We start from the raw sequence: 19,605 nt of genomic DNA, 5'->3' as shown, positions 1-19,605 counted from the left end.
CAATGCACATCAAACTACTTACAGACAGCAGGTGAACCCCTCCCCTTAGGCACACTAAAATGATCAGCACAAACCCCCCAAGCACACTATAAACATATCAGCACTCTACATCTTTCCCACCAACGTGTGCAACAAACACAGTGACAGCCTCAGAATATGGGCACATGAAACTACCCTCTGCATGCAGCGAACTCAAGTGTGCTCCACACAAATCGCTTGGAAACAGACCTGCATTTAGAACCCGGTACTTCTGATCGGTATGCTTCTATTGAACAGCCATCTTTCATGTCCCTAAAAATGTACTCCCCTCGCTGTTCATGCAGATTCCATATACCCGAAAGCCATGCAAATAGCCAGTATGAGATCCAATAAGAAAACATAATAGTTCCAGGAGTGAGTGCACACTATTCCCCTCCTTCTAGTCATTGAACACTGTGACCCCGATTCCTGTTGCATAATGAGCAAAGTGTGTGGAGAACCTGTATATTTACCTGTTAGTTTGTCTTTTTAATGCACGATGTGGCCCACAAGCATAGTAGGTCAAACTATGTGCTGGGTCTGTGTTAATTAGTTGTTCGACTGACATTTGACCTGAACGTTAATGACTGCTGAGTTGGATGAAACCGAACATAATGAATACATTATTGTTTTATATGCATATGTGGATAACTGAACATTAATTGGTTCTGATACTTTTTTAGGCTTTTCACACATGTTTACATTTGTGAAGCAATAAGTGTTTAGTATAGCCATCTAACACACGTAAACCATATACATAACATACAGCACGTACTAAAGTAGCGTTAACAACAATAAATAAATATTTAGTCTATTCTGTGGACATGTACAATTTGTACTTTATAATGTAAGCCTTTAGTTTACACGCTAAAAATTGCTCTGCTTTAATTATGAAGTAAATTGTGTTCCCCCCATTTCCAGTATTTTGAAGATGTTTGCACTTACGAGCGTAAAGTCCCAAACACATTTTGCTTTATTTAACAGCAAAGAAGGTAAGGGAGCAAGTCAAATGTTCAAAATTACTGTTACGATGTATGTGGATCTGTGGGGGTAGTAAAATGCCAAGGCGAGATATCAAGAATGTCTTGAAAGGCGTATTTAATTCATCCTGGAGGAACTGCCTGCTCTATGGGAGAGAAAAGTATGTTTGGCATTTAATATTATTCAGCCTCTGTTGCTTGCTTTAATATAGTTAGCAATGGGGCAAACACAGGCCAATGTACCTGCATATGCAACAAATTCTGAAATAGCATAGTTTACTTCAACCGATGTTGTACCTATGAATACCATATTGGCATTAAATAACCCTAAACCTAATGCTTTTGTTTGACTAATATTTACTCATGATAAAATATGAAGATGGTGTGAATTAACCCTTCCAACAGCATTAAATATGTTCAACATTGGTCAGAAAATGCAAATTAGAACTAAACTTTATGTTGGCCACCTAGCAGTCCTATGGCAGTGCTGTGCTGTCAGGTGAATCGAGCTCTCAGTTCCCACTCAAGCAGTGTTCACAAACTCTACTAGCCCACTCGCATTGGCGATTTGATTTTATGATGAGCGAGTGCCATTTGTATCTGAATCTTGCTGGCAAATTTGGGGATGTTTGAAACTTTTATTTGACGTTTACTGAAAAAATTGTTTGAAGTAAATGGCATATACATGTCACTGTGCATGGCTGGCCTTTGGGTGGCAGCACTGCACCAAATATGAAGTGTGCTTATGGTGTCTTGCACCATTTTGCAGAAAGCCCTGGTAAATATGTTGTCACCATGGGGCAAGTGAATTTCTCTTATGTTGAGCATGTAAACAAAGAAACTCGCCCTGAAAATCTAGTGGGATTTTTAAGAATGTTCGAGGCTGTAAAGTCCTAACACATGTGGCAAGATTGCATAATAAAATGTTCGAGGCTGTAAAGTCCTAACACATGTGGCAAGATTGCATAATAAAATATAAAGTTTGTTCCTTTTCGGCCAATTCAAGCCCTTTAGCTCCTGAAAGTCAACATAACGCAGGTGACAATGCCTTTCATGTTCCACATTGTTTGTTTCAGTCCATCAGCTTGATTGAAAGAGGCAACCCTTCCAGAAGCTTAGAGAATGTGTGTCGCTGGGCGTACCAGCAGCAAAAGTCAGATACTGGTCATTCCGAACACCACGACCATGCCATTTTTCTAACGAGGCAAGATTTTGGTCCCGCTGGCATGCAAGGTAAGTTTTTCATAAATTGCCATCAAAATACTGATTGAACGTTGCACTGAAAGGCTTTATGGTATCAAAACCACGAACCAAAGTGGTAATTCCACCAAATTCCTGCCCAAATCACTTACTGTTACTGCCACTTGGTCCCCTGGGTTTACCACAGGATTACAAGTGGTGGTAGGTGTAAGGAACTCATTGTGGCAATAGTGAAGACAGACAGAAATGATCACAGTTCAAGGGTGTTTATTGAACATCAATAGGTTAGTTAAACGCCTATCTAACCCTAAATCTAAGGATGGGAGCAAGCTACGACCATCAAATAATGATAACGCAGTCCTAGAGGAGTCTTTGTCAAAATAAAAGGGCCTATACTGATAAACCTATTGCCAATCCTTACTTCTAAATGCAAATGGTGTGGGGCAACATGTATGCCAAAAAGAAACGTTTTCAAGAATTGATATGTCACGATAGTTGAGCTGTTGGCTTCCCTTCCCCATGTTTTCAGCACAGGACAAGGCGACACGCTCGAGCTTCACACAGTCTGGCTTCTCTGCCATAAGGATATAGTTTAACGCATTGGTATTGGGGCCTTCTGCGCCAAAGTCTCTTTCCCAATAATAGTCTCTTATTGCAGAGGGCCTGACGTAATAACCAAACACCAAAGTTCCTTTCTTATAAGGATTTTCACATTCACAAATTCTCAGGTCCACTGTTCACCATGGTTCTCCCTCCTTCAGGCTCGGACCCCCTTTAACTTAATGTTCACAAGTGGTGTCCGTCGATCGGGCTCAGACCACGGATCGCCCTAGTTCGGGATGGGAATGTAATTCCCTTTGCTTGGCTGTCTCTGACTCTCATTAGCTTTTGCTCAGTCTCTGGGTAAATTAATTTCCTCAGCTCGGTTTGCATCAGAGCGGTCCTCTCTTGTGCCCAGTCCTGCTGGCTGAGTGATTGTGAGTTTGGTAGGGATCCTCTGCCGGACTCAGCCTTGTAGCCTCCCTCCTGTCTTCCCAAGATCAACTGACTTCTCTTCGATGGTAGGCTCCTTTTAAACACATTTAATAGGTTAAGGTGTTGCAGGTGTGTGGTTAGGGTTGGTGCTGCCTGACCTTGACTGTTCTCGTTAACAGGAGTAGCTGACCTCATGACAGAGCTTCAAAGTTTACATTCCTGTATCTACTTGTCTCGCGATCAGTGTGTTTTGAAAGTGTCACTTTTTATCAAAAAGACATCCCTCGAGAGTCTCTGATGTAAAGATGTACTTTCACGGTTCATACTGATTGCACTCCTGTCTCTTTAGACCATCATGACACAGACAGTGGCTTGCATGTGGGGTTGTTCTGTACATAAGAGGATCCAAAAGGTCAAGGGCTTGTTTGTCATCACGTGATGCAGATTATAAGGCTTCAGGCTCAATTCATAGAATAAGCGCACAGACCCCACAAAGTACTCTGTGCATAACACCCCTTTGTGCGTACCTGCACACAAAAGCATGTTATATGCATTCTGTGTATTTATTGACTTTCAATCACAAAGTAACGCTAGATGCAAGTAGTGGTCAGAAACGCCCACAACATGCCCCCACGCAAAACAGATCCAGCCACATATACCAACTTTTGCGCAGTCTGCATACCTGTCATCATGCACCCTGTCAACACTGCAGGCCATCCCCCCGCAATCAAGGCAGCACCCCAGTGACACTGCATACGGTCCCCCGTAACTCCTAACTGCACCCCAAAAAAATGTGCTACATGTCACGTTACTCAATTCAGTCCCCGGTAAATCTGCATGCGAACCCCCAGCCTGCTAACCTGCATACGCATGCCCCTAACTTCAATCAGCACCTCAACTATGTGCTGTCACCCCTAAATTGTTACATAAACCCTACCTTTGCACGTTGGATCCTATGTGCACAGTGCTGTGTCCCTCCTATCATGTGGCGGTGAGTCCTCATGGTTTGTGTGTAATTTTGACCGACATGAGGTTGCGCGTTGGGTTCCATGAACTCGGTTTTGTTTTCGCTTGACTGGGCGTGCGATTAAACTGTACGGCCCGTCCTTCAACATGCCCACGCTCTGCTCATTTTGCCAGGAAAATTGATTGAGAATATGCATGTCCCGCGACCTATTAATTTCTCTGCGTAGGCCCTTCCCACACTTTGCGTGGAGTGTCACGCAAAGCGCTCGACTACACACAAAGACGTGATGTACCTGCACAGAGTCCCTGTAAGCTCCCGGAAAGGCATGCAACATCGGTCCATGAATCGACGAAAGGGGTTTTGCGTGCTGAACATGGTGCAAAGTCACTTTTCAGCATGCACAAACATCTGTAATTCAGGCCCTTAGTTTTTCTTTAGTAGTCTTAACTCTGTCCCCATTGGTTGCAAGGTGCCAGGAATCCATATGTGTTGGAGATTTCATCTATATGCCTAATATCCAAAAACCATTTTTTTTAGGATAGCATGCTATCAAATTAATAGATATTAATGGAGGCTCAATGGTTCTTTATTCAATCTGTATGCAAATAATGATTTGCCCTTTTTCCTTTAAAGTATCTTTGATAAGACATAACACATAAATAAAAAAAAAAACCTCTGGGCAAGTGTCAACTAAAAGAATACATGCTATAGGCCTGACAATTCAAAATTGCGAACGGCTTTGAGCTGTGCATCGTAATTAAAGATAATAAAAAAACGAATCCGATGAGTGAAAAATGCTCAGACATCTGCCAAATCGTCACTATGATGACCTTTTAATGCAACATGTAGCACAACTATAATATATGATGTGCACGTGACACACACACTGAGGCTTGTTGTGTCTCTGTTAGTGGGTTATGCCAAAGCTTAGCTTCCTGTGTCTGTCATTTTAGCATTGTGCTGTGGCCCTGCATTTCAAATGTCCAAATCGCAAGGACAGTATCGTGCCGGGGAACGAAGCATTAATTAGTGAAACGAGCCCAGAGGCGAGCTCTTCTGCAATCCTTTGCATCTGAGGAGGAACCCATCCTGGGCGGGATCATTCCTGCTCCTATACACGTGCAGCAGAACGGAGCTTCTCCCTATGCAGTTGTCTTTTAGGACACAGATGTTGCGGACACTCATGTTAAGTGTATAATAAAAAGATAAATTGAAGAGAACCGCTTGTTTATGACTTTTTGCAGGATACGCTCCCGTCACAGGCATGTGTCACCCTGTCAGAAGCTGCACTTTGAACCATGAAGATGGCTTCTCCTCGGCATTTGTGGTAGCCCATGAAACAGGCCACGTGTAAGTCTGACTGTGCGCACCTGGTTCCTATCATAGTTTTGTGTTTGCTTGCAAATATTGGTTGAGAATGTAATGTCTCCTTGTAGCATGTTCCTGATAACTTTCTGTCTATTGCATATTAGATAACCATGTTCTCTTGATATTTTGAATTGCTAAAATCCCCCGTTACTTTGTAAAGCACTTAAGAACGTATGGTCTCACCTCCAGTCTCTCTCCTTGCAACACTTCAGTGTGAGACATATCCTTTTGTTTTGTTTGAATATGATCTTAATTTTCCACACAATGTTGTGGCCAGTGTGGTGTGCAGGATTTGTAATTTTCTATGGAGCTGGTTTCGAAAAGAAGATGGGAATTGTTTGCCGATAGAGTTACTATAAAGAGTATCATTTTTTTGTTAATGGCACCAAGAAAAATCTGCAGTTTTTAACATCTTTAACATTTTTATCGCCTCACCTGTACTTCCCAAAAACATAGGAATGCAGGTCTTGTTGCAGAAATATATCATCACTTCCATAAGATGTCATTCATGATTCCAATAACTGGTGGTTTGCACATGGCTGCAATGTGTTTGCTCGCACAGTAAGAACAAAATGTGGACTTATGAAAAACAATATTCTAAAATTAAACAAGCATTTTCAATACAGATAAATTCAGTGATTTTGAAATGTAGTCATTTCTATCCATGACACAAAGGCATAACGCACACTGATGTGTTTATGCTCTTGTCTATGTCTATGTCTTGTCAAACTTTTTTTTAAAACACCCACTGGTTGGTCACTTATTTTTGGCTCGATTCATCCTATACTGCATGTCAGTCAGACTCACAACTGATTTCTGGGTCTTAAGCAATACTTTGCCATCAAATCAGGAGCCTCAAACCTAGGGTCACACTGTGTGCTTATTCATTTGGGTTCATTCAGCTAATCAACATCCTGCACACCACCCCAGTCAAGCACTCCCAGCAGAAACCCATCAGACAAGCCTTCACGTCCTGCAAGAACTTCCTGTGGAAGCCCTCATGGGAGACCTCGCCAAGCACCATCTTACATGGAGGGAGCACTCCCAACCAAACTGCAACTCTCTACTGAAAGCACTCAAGTCCACCCTGTCAGCATTCATTGACCGACACATGCCTCTGAAACAATGCACCTGCAAACTGAAACCGACAGAACCCTGGTACACGTAAGAACTGAACCTCTGCAAAAGAGTAATCAGGAAGCAAGAGAAAACCTGGCACTGCTCCAGGACTTCATCTGACCTGTCGCTCCTCAAGGAACTCTGAGCAACCCGGTGACAACTAATCAACTAATCAACACAGACAAGGCCACCTACTATCAGAACACCATAGCAGAAGCCGACAACAAAAGCAAAGTCCCTGTCATACCACACTCCATCAAAAAATCCACCACCATCAACACCTTCTTCATCGACAAGATCAGTAAGATCTGCCAGCACATAGACACCAGCTCTGCATCCAGAGACCCACCTCACGTCCCTCTGTGCCAAATCTCCACACCCTGGACAACATTCAAGACACTCTCGACAGAAGGCCTGGTAGAAACCCTAGTCAGCCTCAAAGCCACTTCGTATACAGACAACATCCTCCCAGCATCCATCTTCAAGATCCTCCCCTCAGAAGCTCTCTTTCCCTACCCAGAGATCATCAACAGCTCCCTTACTCAAGACACCTTCCCATTGACCATAAAAACTGGACAAATCATCCCTCTACCAAAGAAACCCACTCTGGATCCTGACAACCTAGGTAGATATTGCCCCATCACCCATCTTCCTTTCCTAGGTAAGATAATTGAGAAAGCAGTAGCCGCACAACTGCAGCAACACATCAACACCAACAATCTCCTCCAAACCTACCAATCCGGGTTCAGACCCTGAGGCAGCACGGAGACAGCACCCATACAGGTGGTCAACGACGCCCTCAACATCCTCAACGACGGGCCACCCCTGCCTCCTGGTTCTACTCAACCTCTTGGCTTCTTTCGACACAATAGACAACTAGGCGCTTACGGACACCATACATTGGCGCTTGGAGATCAGCAACCTTGCCCTAGACTGGTTCATGTCCACCTCGTCAACTGCCAGCAGTTTGTTCAGATGTACTCCTCTAGATCGCCAATGATACCCATCACCTGTGGAGTCCTGCAGGGTTCGACCCTCTCCCCAGTGATCTTCAGTCTATACATGGAGCCGCTGGGAGCCCTCCTAGTCACACACAACATCCACCAATACGCTGACGACACACAGCTATACCTCAATATCGACTCCACCAAGGACATCTGAAGGCTCAAAACCTGCCTCTCGCTGATCCAGCTAGCCAAATTAGTGCCAGCGCCACAGACAACTGCAACATGACATTGGCATCACTCGCATTTGGGCAGATGCCCTTAGGCAGGCTCAAGGGACATGCAGACTTCCCTATGACATAGCCCACACTTTGTAAGGGGTTCTGTGCACTGTGAGAAAGCACAAACAGAATGGGTGGCTGCACCTTGTGATAGAGCTACAGAACCTTATAGGGTGACTATACCCTGTGAGAGAATCCAATACTTTAAGGGATGGCTCAGCCCTGTGAGAGAGCCTGGGAAACTTAAGGAGGTTCTGCACCCTTTGAGAGAGCTTGAGAATCTTAGTAGGTGGCTACGCCCTGTGAGAGAACCCAAGAAATGAAGTGGTAGCTGAGTCCTGTTAGTGATCCAGAGAACTTTGAGAGGTGGCTACACCCTGTGAAAGAGCCCAAGAACCTTAGTGGGTGGCTATACCCTGTTAGAGAGCCCACAAAATTAAGGGATGGATGCCACGTTGCTGGAGAACTTTAGTGGGTGGCTGCAGTGTGCGAAAGCTCAATAACTTTAAGGATTGTTGTGCTCTTTTGGAGAGCCTCATCTTTAGGTGATGGATACACCCAGTAAGAGAGCCTTAGTAGTTCAAGGGAGATCTGCACCATGTGAGAAAGTCCAAGCACATTAAAGTGTTGTTGTGCCCTCTGACAGCAAGAAAAATCAAAGCGGCAGCTGCTCCCCCTAAACCCCTGTGAGTAAACCTGAGACCTTCAAGAGGCAACTGGGCCCGGTGAAGGAGCCGGAAAGATATGACAAATGGTGCTTGTGATTCTGACAATAGTAGGATTCAAAAACATGATTTCCACAATAGGCAATGACATGTGCAAGTCAAAAATGTCCAATACCTTTTGTTAACTATTACAACCCTCTGTTTTACAACTGCACACTAAAAAAAACAACCCTACTACACTTTCTGGAGTCTGATGTATAAGAGTACCAAATCATCCCCATCATATGACCTGGATTGTTGGGTGTGGGTAACTTTCATTACATAGTCTCATACAGTGGAGTGACTGTTCATTATTTGAAATGTCAATTATTTAACATGGGGCACTATGGTTCTTCTGAAGTTCGTAGAAATTGGCCCTGAATGTCAGAAGTATCTCAGACTACACATTTGCAGGGCTCAGCATAGCTATTCAGCACCAGATCACATGGGTGCCACTGGCCAGATGGACCGCTTGAAATACCAAATCTGTACTGGGTTATCATCCTTTCCCCTGGGTAAAATGTCCTGTAGATAGGCATCAAACATCTGTGTGGCAGATGGTCTACAGTCTGTGACAATTGATGAGCCATCTACATTTTTCTCATTCACTCAATGCAAGAGGGCCAGTTGTGGCATAGCCTGACACATGGGTAAAGTCCCTATGCGCAAGAGCAGTGGCCATCTTCGATGAGTGCTTTGGGCTTCACAAAGTATTTGGATCTGGAGGCATCATTGAGAATTGTGCTACACACACGGGCTGCATTAACAGTTTGAATGCTGCAGATACATCATGATTTGGTGAATGACTGGAGCAGTGTAGACATCATATTAGGACAAGGAGGAAAGCATTACAAGAGCCGAGGCGCACCTCCTTTCCACAACCGATGAGAGAATAACATGCAGAAATCTGAGTATCGGAGCATGTGCTGCATAGAAGTGCTGCAGCTCCGACACCAAAACCATTACTTTTGACACTGACACAGTATGTGGTGCAAGCAGGCTACTCCCCACCTGCTTCGTGGTGCCCTTTGGTGCAGTCATTTATGCCTGGGAGGAGAAATAAGGGAAAGGCAGAGGAAACTGTGATGGAGGCCTATACCAGAAAGGAGGAGACATGATGAACATAGTGCCATAATACAGAGCACGGAAGGACTGATTTTGAGGTGGCTCTAACACAGTATTTCCTGGGGTAGCTGCTATTAACAAGCAGAGAGCGGCAGCTGGATTCTCTGACAGGCGAAGCATCCTAAGATCTAATAAGAGGAGACTCTCCATGCATCAAGCTACCCACCCTGTTTTCTGCAACCTGAGATGTCTTGATCACCTGACTTTTCTGTAACTGTCTTGCGCCTAGACCACTTGGTGAGTTCATCGTGCAGTTTCTGTGTGTATTGCAGTTTCTCTGTCTCTCTCTCACTCTTCTCCCTTTCCATCTCTCTGCTCTCTGCCTCCATGGTGCTCTGCATCTCTCCTAATTACTCTAACTGCAACTCTATCACCTATCCTACCTCTCTCTCGAAGCCTGGAAGGAAAAGGTTAAGATAAGATCTCCTGGTCTCCAGTTCATGCCTGCTCATCGCTGACACCTATGTCAATGCTTTTTCCAGGTACACTGTCACAGACATCTTCTTTGTCGCTCCCTCTCTGAACCCCTCATATGGTCTCTGTCCTCCCACTTTCCCTTTGTTGCCCATTAATGGTGGCACCAGATGGGATGTACTCTTGGCACGCTTCTCATCCTCTAGGTGCATCATTAATGTCTATCTGAATGGCACTGTCATGGCCCAAGTCTCTCATCCCAACCTCCTTGTCTTCCATCTCTCATCAACTTCCCCCCTTCTCCTGTCACTCCTCTGTCTGCCATCCCGCTTGCCCCTTCTCCACCACCAATGGGTGTACCACATCCGCCCCTCCTGTACCCCTCCTTGGAAGAACTTCAAAGGTGGCAAGGAGCTTCACCTAGCTACCCTCAACTCTTTTTCTTCTATTCAAAACTCCTCTGATATCTGTCTCCTTCTTGAAGACTTTGACCCTGATGTTCTCACTCTCACTGAGACGTGGTTCACTGCCAGCTCTGTCACTGCTTTTGACACACTCCTCCCTGAGTGCTACAAGATCCTCTCTAAGCCAAGGCCTAACCGGTCTGCATGTGGCGTTCCCTTGATCTTCTCTGAATGGGTCCCTGCTACTATGATTCCCATTCAGACCTACTCTTACTTTAAATGCCTCGTCTGCAGGCTTGGTGTCTATCCATCCCTCTTCTTGACTCTCTCCACCATCTACTAGACCCCTGGTCTGGTCTACCGCTTCCTCTCTGAGTGGTCTGACCTCACTTCTTCTCTTCCTGCCTCCACCTCCAAGCTGCTCCTCCTTGGAAACTTCAGTAATCACCTTGACTCTCCTGATTCAGCAACTGAACTCTTCTGCAGCCTCTGTGACTTTCTGTCCCTTACCATTCATCCCTACGGTCTGACACACTCATACAAACATACCTTGGATGCTCTCATCTCAGCAGACATCCCCATCTCCAGCCCTCTCACTACACCTCCCTCCTGGTCTGACCAGACTCTCCTTTCCTCTCACCTGGATCTCTTAGGTCCACCAGCTAAGCATCTGCCAACAATGTCAGTCTCCTTCTCCGTCATTCAATGAAGCGAGTGTCAGTTGCTGATTTTGCCACTACTTTCATTCCTCCTCTCACTCCTGCCACAGACTCCCACACCGACTTTGACTTTGCTAATCTTCACCTCTCCATCACCAACACCCTGCACATCCTTTCCCCTGTCATGAGGATCCCTGTGAAGCCTGCATCCAAGTGCAACATCTGGTATGACTCCGACCTAGCCTCTCTGAAATGCAGAGTTGCTGATCAGAAGTGGCAGGCATCTGGAACATCTTCTGACAGACTGGCCTGCTGCCTGCTCCAAAGGCAATACAAACTCTCTGTCTGCTCGAAGAAGAGGTCCCATATCCAAGCCTGCATCTCTAGGGTCACTAACAACACTGACAAACTGTTTAAAATCTGCAAGAAATTCACCAATCCTACTACAGTCTCCACTTCTCGCCTGCCATCCTTGATCCTCTACTTCATGGATCTCTCACTTCTCAACCAAATCTCAGGACATCCTGTCCTCACTCTCCTCTACTCACCTCCCTCCACTGTCCAACCTTTCCCCTTCTCTCCTACTCTCCTCTTTCTCGCCCATAGCACCAGGTGAGGTCTATAGACAAGTCCTCTCTATGAAAGTCTCCTCCACAAAAATGCTCCCCTGCTCCTCCAGAACTATTAAGGACAACATTTCCTCCCTTGCGTCAGCCTTAGCTGATTTCTGTGATCACTCCTTTGCAGTTAACGCCTCAAGCACTCCCTTGTGCATCGTCTCCTCAAAAAGCCTGCTGTTCAGCTAACTACCACACTATCTCCATTACCTCGTCCTCTGCAAACTCCAGGAGAAGTTGGTCATCTCCCAACTGATCCAACACACTGAATATGTTGGTTGTCTCCATGACCACCTGTCTGGCTTCAGAGCAGCAGAGGCACGGAAACTGCTCTTCAGAACACCTGTGAAGACTTGCTCTCATATCTACATTCCAATTCTCCATCCGTTCTTATCCTTCTGGATCTTTCTTCTGCTTTTGACACAGTCAGTCATTCTACCCTGACAAATCTGCTCTACTGGGTCCTTTACTCTCCCCTATTACACTCTCTAACTGTGGTGTCCCTCAAGGCTCTTCAAGATCTACCTTGCCCTTCTGGCCCACCTGCTCTCCCCATTCTCTCCTCACTTCCAGTGTTATGCAGACAACACTCAGCTCTTCTTCAAGCTTCCCTGCACTGCCTCCTCTTCCTCCTCACTCATACCTGACTGTCTGACTGCTATACTGGCTTGGTGTGCTGCCAATGATCTCTGCCTTAGAGGTCCTTCTCATTGGGACTCCAGCTCCCTCCTTCCCTCCTACCCTCTGCCCGCCCTCTATGGGCCCCCTCCCCTTACCCTCTTGTGAGGCAAAAAACCTTGGTATCATCTTTGACTCCTCTCTCTCCTTCTCTCCTCACATTGTGGACCTTGCCAAAAGGCCCATTATCAGCTGCACCTCCTCAGAGGCATTCTCCCCATTCTCACCTTCCTACAGAAACTCCATGTCTCCAGAGGTTTGGTCCTCTGTAGGCTGGACTACTGCAACAACCTCTTTCTCAGTCTTTGTTTATACTCCTTTTCCCCCTTCAACTAATCCAGAATAGGTCTGTGAGACTTATCCTTGACCTCAAGCCCAGGACCGCATCCATCCAGCCTAAAATCGCTCCACTGGCTCCCGGTTGCTGCTCGAATCAAGTTCAAGACCCTCTGCATCATCCACAAGGCTTTCTGTGACCTGGGACACCGCTAAATCCAACTCTCACTCCCTAAAGTCCTCCCTGCTACAGCCCTTTGGTCTTCTAGCTCCAACTCTCTGCAGATCCAAAGCTTCTCTAAGCAGAGAGGAGGAGCCTCCATCTGGAATAGTCTCCCTGCCCCTCTCAGGCTTGAGCCGGATCTCCTGAAGTTCTGGATGCTCCTCAAGACCCTCACTTTATCTTCATCCTTCCCTCCCCCGGCTAACACCCCTGTCTGCTGCAGTAAATGGCTGCCTGGTTGCCTCTGAGTTCTACAGGGCGCCAGGCTCGCCCCGCCCAGTCAACCCCCCCTTCTCGCACTTAGCATGTGGGCCCTCACTCCCTACACCTGATGCAATCCCAGGCACTTGCCCTCCTGGCCTCCCCATAGCACTTGCCTAGCCCCTCTTTCCCCCTCTTTGCCCCCCCCCCCATTTTTCACTGGCACGCTCTCCTCTTTACCCTGCCCCTCTTTTTCCACCCTAACACTTCACATTTCCCACAGACTGGCACCCCACCCCTCTTCCCTGCACTTCTTGTTACTGCACATGCACGATCAGAATGTCACAATGCCTGTTACGACTGCTATTGTTATCTTTCTCCCTTGCCCCCCCCCCTTTTTTTGTCTTGTGGCACCTTGAAACACCATTTGTTGTATATGCGCCTTACAAATATCCAATCAATAAATACATTTAAAAAAATGTAACCTGCCCTAAATCTTTGAGAATCTTCAGTCACTCACTTGGTCTCCCTATCCTTATTCCTAACAAACTACGCCACCTCCACTTGAGTTTTTATACCCTATTCCCTAAGCCTGCTTCCAGCCATGACCTCCTTCCTCTCTGTCATGACTCAAAACAAGATCCAAACATTAGTGCCACTTCAAAGGTCATGTAGGTGAACTAGGTTGTTCTTCTTAAAAAGAGTTTCTTCCTGGTTTAATCACCCAGAAATCATGTGCTTTGAGGTTCTAACAAATGTGATGATCCTAACCTCACTACCTAGATATGACTGTGAAAGAAATATAATAAGGAATTGCTTTGATCCTTTGGTTGTTAGGGGATTTAAATGGCATAGTTTGTCAATGAAGAGGGGACAGTCTAGAGTCCTCAATGTATCTAGGTCTCTCAATACATTTAAGCACCAAATCACCATAATTTAGTAATTGTGACAAATATTATTTCAACAGAATTGTAATGTTAAGAGAAACAACATAATATGGACAACTTAGTGAAGTTCTATCCTAGACCATCCAACTGGGTCTCGCTCAAAATGACGGAGCCTTGCTCAGTCTAGAGAGTGTCACATGTGTAGTGCTGGAATTCGTTCTTGATGTGTTTGATAACCTCAGCCAGTGATTGCATGAAGATGTTGATGAGTGAATGGGACTGCATAGATCTCTGGGGACTTCATATTGTTATGGTATGTTAATGTACTTATAACACGCCAAAGCCCGAGGGTGTTCAGGCGCCCATTCTAGATAGTGCCTTGAGAAAGACCAATGGGACAGTCTTTAACTGTTCAGAATAATTCATAAGAATGTGTTTCATTGTGGTAGACCAGAATCATACACTGCCTGTCCTTTTGGCACCCTAGAAATACACTGTGGCCAAGCATGACAAACATGCAACAAATACAACAGGATAAGAATGGTCATCTGCCATTTCTTAAGTTCACCCTGGCAGCAGGAAGGGCCAAATCTCTATTTCGTAGAAGCCAGAAACAGTATGGTTGGTGCGTAGGATGGTGTGAACTGTGAATTCCCAGGTTGAAATGCCCACCCTCCCACTGATAATGTTATAATGAAGCATAGATATTGTTTGGAGGGTCTGTATTAGTGGAGAATGCATGACAGATGACAGGGGAAGCACTAGAGAGTGAGGCGTAAAGCATAGTTTGTGCACAGAGGGGTCAATTTATCCGTTTGATTTTAGGATGGTGAAAGTTGTGTAGTATCATTTTATTTGAAACCAAAAAAGTGATGGGTGAAAGATTTTGAATTATTCTGAACCACTGGCATTGCTCTGGGCAACCTTACACGTCACCATTTTATTTGGAAAGTTGGGCCCCTTGATCTGGTTTGAGATTATCTGGAGGAATAATCCAGAACTGGTACAAGAAATGATGCAAGATATAGGTAGGATTGCATACATTGGTTCTGGACATGAAGCTGGCTTGGCAATCTGTCAATAATACGATAGATGATAAAATAGAGTTCGAGTTCTGATAAGTGATTAGAAAACTTGAAATATGGTAACTGCATCAACACTATCGATAAGAGGATGAGCTACATGAGACATTCGAATCTCTCTGGTGTAAATTGGTTAGAATTCTAGACTATGGGGGGGGTCATTACGAGTCGGACGGTAAGGGATACCGGGCACCGGTAAGGAGACCAGTGCCGGTAATCCCTTACCGCCCGATCCCGAGGTCCCTTGGAGGGAACTGTAAGGAACGTGTGGCCTGACCACACGTCCCTTACGGGTCCTGCTAAGGGACCAGGGCGCTAATAATGGGCTTGCCATTCGCGAGCCCGTTATTAGCGCCCTCCGCATTCCCATTGAGCCCTATAGGGGCTCAAATGGGAATGGGGAATGGTTTGTCCAATGGGGACTTACCGGTCCCGCCAGGGTCGGAATGCACCGGTAAGTCCCCATTAAACGAACAAGACCAGACTCGGACACGGTATGGGAGGCAGCCATGGTGCTAATAGCACCATGGCTATCGCCCATCTCGTAATGAGGCCCTATAATAGAATTGTCAACTAACTCTTTAAACCTCCGGCAAGCACGACTATAAACCTAAATGTGAAAAGGCTAAGTAGAATATGTTATTCTGGATAGAGACCTGCTAGAAGCCATTAGAATAACACTCACAGGTCCTGTGTGCATGCATAGTAATAGTAGTTTCATTATTTGTCTTTTGAAATAAAGTGTCAACCTCCCTAATTCTAATAGAATGAGTTTGTGTTCCACTGACAGACAACAACATGTTTCAGCTGGATGCAGTAATCCTTATACTCTGACTCTGGCATGCAATATCACATTTGAATAAGGATGTTCTTTAATTCCAAAAGGCGTGAACCTCGCGCACCAATATAGTGCTGGAAACTTGCTCTTAAGACCTTTTAAATGCAATTTCAAAAGTTGTCCCTCTCCTCTACCACTGTGCCAAAGGACTTTGACAGGAGGTCTGCTGATTAGACTCTGTGAAAGAAACAGAAAGTGTGCATTTAGGGTTGTGACATTTACATTGCAAGAAGCACTCTAGTAATTTCCCGTCACATGCTTTGAGGAGTGGGACACCTAAATGCAAAAGGCATGTCATTTGTAAAAAGTGTCAAAGGGAGGGATGGAACTGTAAGTAGTGTCTTTTAATTTTGCTGCATTCGCTGACAGCCCAGAGTGAAGACAAGATTTGCACAAGCGATTAAGTTGGGCTGGCACTCCTCATCTGGGTCTTGGGAACCGCATGAAAAGAATACTGTATTCAACCATTTTCTCCTCATGAGACATCATCATTTCATAAAACAATCAGGCAGGCTAGCACGTTGGCACTGTTTTCAGGTTTGTGCATGGCACTGTGTACCCACTCTGAATGGAAGCTGTGGTGGCAATATAACTTCTCATTACATTGGCAACAGGCACATGGTGCCTCATATCAGTGCTGGTTTGAAAGTGAAGTACATTGGAGATGCAGTAACAAACATTTTATTGACTCAGTATTATGCAGCGTTTGGCAATTGGATTGGGTAAGCATATCTCACACACATGCCATTAGGAAAGCCTGAGCTGGTAGCAGGAGCTGCAGAGGAGGGACAAGTGCAGCAGTGGTTCTACTGACTGAGCCTGGCTAGGTTTTTCAAGATGAAAAGAGTAGCAATTACATGTAGCTCCTGGAAGGAGAAAGTGCCATGTGCAGACGGTTCCATGTCATTTCATCGAGGGATGTTTTTTCGCGGGTTTTTTTACCGCGATTTCTTTTCGAAAAAACCCATCGAATTATTTTATTTTTTGGGTTGGTGGGGGTTCCCCCCTCCCAACCCTCCCATTTTCTAAAAAATTTGATGGATTTTTTGAAAAACAATTTGCGGTAAAAATCCCGTGAAAAAACATCCCGCGACGAAAGGACGTCATACCGTGCAAGACCAAGGCAAAACACAAGGGCTACTCGCTCGAATTAAGGCATAATGGAAAAGCAGGGTAGTATACGCATGTGGGCTTTAAAACACGAGTATGTGAATCACAAGCATATTGCAAACAAATGGAAGCCAATGACAATTAAAAGCAAGTAGGATAATCAGACTCTTTACATGAGGGCAACTGGGCCGCCCTCTTCAAATATTTCAGGAACACAGATCGTTTTCATGATCAAGAAACCCAAAAGGGAAAATTGCAAAGGGTTTCCGTCTTATGACGTTAATGATATTTTTCAATATTGTTTTTATCCAATTTCAATGTTTGCGCTGATATTGTACTCTGTTGTTTACATGCTTTTGTTTGGCTTTTTAGACTAGGCATGGAGCATGACGGCCAGGGCAACCGCTGTGGAGATGAAACAGCCATGGGCAGTGTGATGGCTCCATTGGTGCAGGCTGCGTTTCACCGCTACCACTGGTCTCGCTGCAGCGGGCAGGAACTCAAGAGATTCATACAGTAAGCAGCTCTTTCCCACCTCAGGGAATCTGTGACTGGAGGTTGCTGGACAAAACTGGCTCTATCCTTGAAGACTGTCCTATAGATAGGCCAGCTGGTTTCTTCAACATAATTCTGATTTGTATTCCACAATATCAAATGCCAGTACTTGTATGGGTAGACTGCCGCTACTTAACCCCATAATAGTTTGCTCGGCTTGACTGATGTTCGCCGTTGCATCCATTACCTTTTAAGTGCCCACTGAAGCTCTGATGTACCCACATAAACTAGTGCAACCAATAGACTTGAGCCCTTCCCATTGCTCAGAGCCCATGAGATGCCTTTATCAACGCTCACTTTGATTGAGGGTTCGTCTGCGAGTTATAATCTTGTGAAAGGTTCCATGTGGGGCAATCGAGAATGGCTTCTTCGGTTCCTCCTCATCAATGTTAGTCACCTTTGCTGCTCCTATAAGGACCTCTGCACCGAAGACTCTCAGAGACGGATGATGTCTTGGCTCAGAACCTCATCAATCCCCTACTTCTCACCCAGGGATGCCATTAGCCATGCCTACCTAGTTGCATCTGCCCAGTGACTAGACGTGATTAACTGGAAAATACAGATAGTAATTGCTACCAGTATACTTCAATTTACTACTAAATAATACCCCTATGGCGAATATGAAACCACTGTGGTTCTCTGAATACTTTGCCACTGAAACCATTTAAGTCTTATGCATCTATCTGTAAATCCTTTTTATTGTGCATATGTACTGGTCATTACTTATTGGATATTGACATCCTGCAGCCTTATGCATCTGTAATTCGTTTTAATTGTGCATATGTACTGGTCATTACTTATTGGATATTGACATCCTGCAGCCTTATGCATCTGTAAATCCTTTTAATTGTGCATATGTACCGGTAATTACTTATTGGATATTGGCATCCTGCAGCCTTATGCATCGGTAAACCCTTTTAATTGGGCATATGTACCGGTCAATACTTATTGCATATTGACATCATGCAGCCTTATGCATCTGTAATTCCTTTTAATTGTGTATATGTACCGGTCATTACTTATTGGATATTGACATCCTGCTGCCTTATGCATCTGTAATTCCTTTTAATTGTGCATATATACCGGTCATTACTTATTGGATATTGACATCCTGCAGTCTTATGCATCTGTAAATCCTTTTAATTGTGCATGTGTACCGGTCATTACTTATTGTATATTGACATCCTGCAGCTACCAGTTTACAGTAAATATTCTTTCAAAAATAAAGACAGTGGCTTGAGTCAAAGGCTTTATGCAGCTGCTTTCTTCCATCTAATTAAGGAGTCAGGAGTTGTGATAGCTCTTCTTCTATGCTTTTGGTTTTTGTGAAATAATTCCACTGTATCCTTTGATATCTGTAAAGAGATCACCAGCTAATTTCAAGTCAATCGCCAAAGAGATGCCACATCTGGTCACACATTGGAGTTTGCGCTATGTTCTGCTGGACGGATCAGTGGTGCATTTTCAACCCGATGCCCTCCAGAAGTCTCTGCTACCTTGCAGTGATTCTTTCATTGTAATGAAGAGCACATCAATTCCAGATACTGTGCCACTTCTGCTCTATATTGCACGCTACACGTTTTAATACAGCTGTATAAAGTACAGTGATGGAATTTCATATTGATAGCATCTTGCTTGAAATTGTGATTTCATAATGATGACATTCAAGCAATCTAGGTGTGGGACACATGAATCGGTGAGCTATTGCTCTTCCGGTGTCCACGTAGTAAATTGTAATGTTTGCATGAAATGTTGATAACACTCATAGGGATGTAAAATACTGATCCCCAATTGTTTGCTTTTGCACAGTTCCTATGACTGCCTCCTCGATGACCCATTTGAGCACGACTGGCCCAAGCTGCCTGAATTGCCAGGAATCAACTACTCCATGGATGAGCAGTGCCGCTTCGATTTTGGTGTTGGCTACAAAATGTGCACCGCTGTACGTCAAGCAATCATCCCTTTAAGAAGTAACATACC

General features: G+C 44.8%; 1 protein-coding gene across 2 annotated transcripts in view; it reads left to right on the top strand.

Annotated features, from left to right (window-relative positions):
• ADAMTS3 (ADAM metallopeptidase with thrombospondin type 1 motif 3) overlaps nt 1-19,605 on the top strand; it is a 675,879-nt gene that overhangs the window by 505,032 nt on the left and 151,242 nt on the right. For both annotated transcript variants that reach the window (XM_069630646.1, XM_069630645.1), the window contains exons 7-10: nt 2,075-2,231; nt 5,385-5,490; nt 17,443-17,586; nt 19,435-19,567. In XM_069630646.1, the coding sequence (XP_069486747.1) occupies nt 2,075-2,231; nt 5,385-5,490; nt 17,443-17,586; nt 19,435-19,567 (540 nt within the window). The remainder of the gene's footprint in view (nt 1-2,074; nt 2,232-5,384; nt 5,491-17,442; nt 17,587-19,434; nt 19,568-19,605) is intronic.

This window comes from Ambystoma mexicanum, chromosome 6q, assembly GCF_040938575.1.
Source record: "Ambystoma mexicanum isolate Mex_15411 chromosome 6q, UKY_AmexF1_1, whole genome shotgun sequence".
NCBI lineage: Eukaryota > Metazoa > Chordata > Amphibia > Caudata > Ambystomatidae > Ambystoma > Ambystoma mexicanum.
This window is presented reverse-complemented; position numbering and strand designations above follow the sequence as displayed.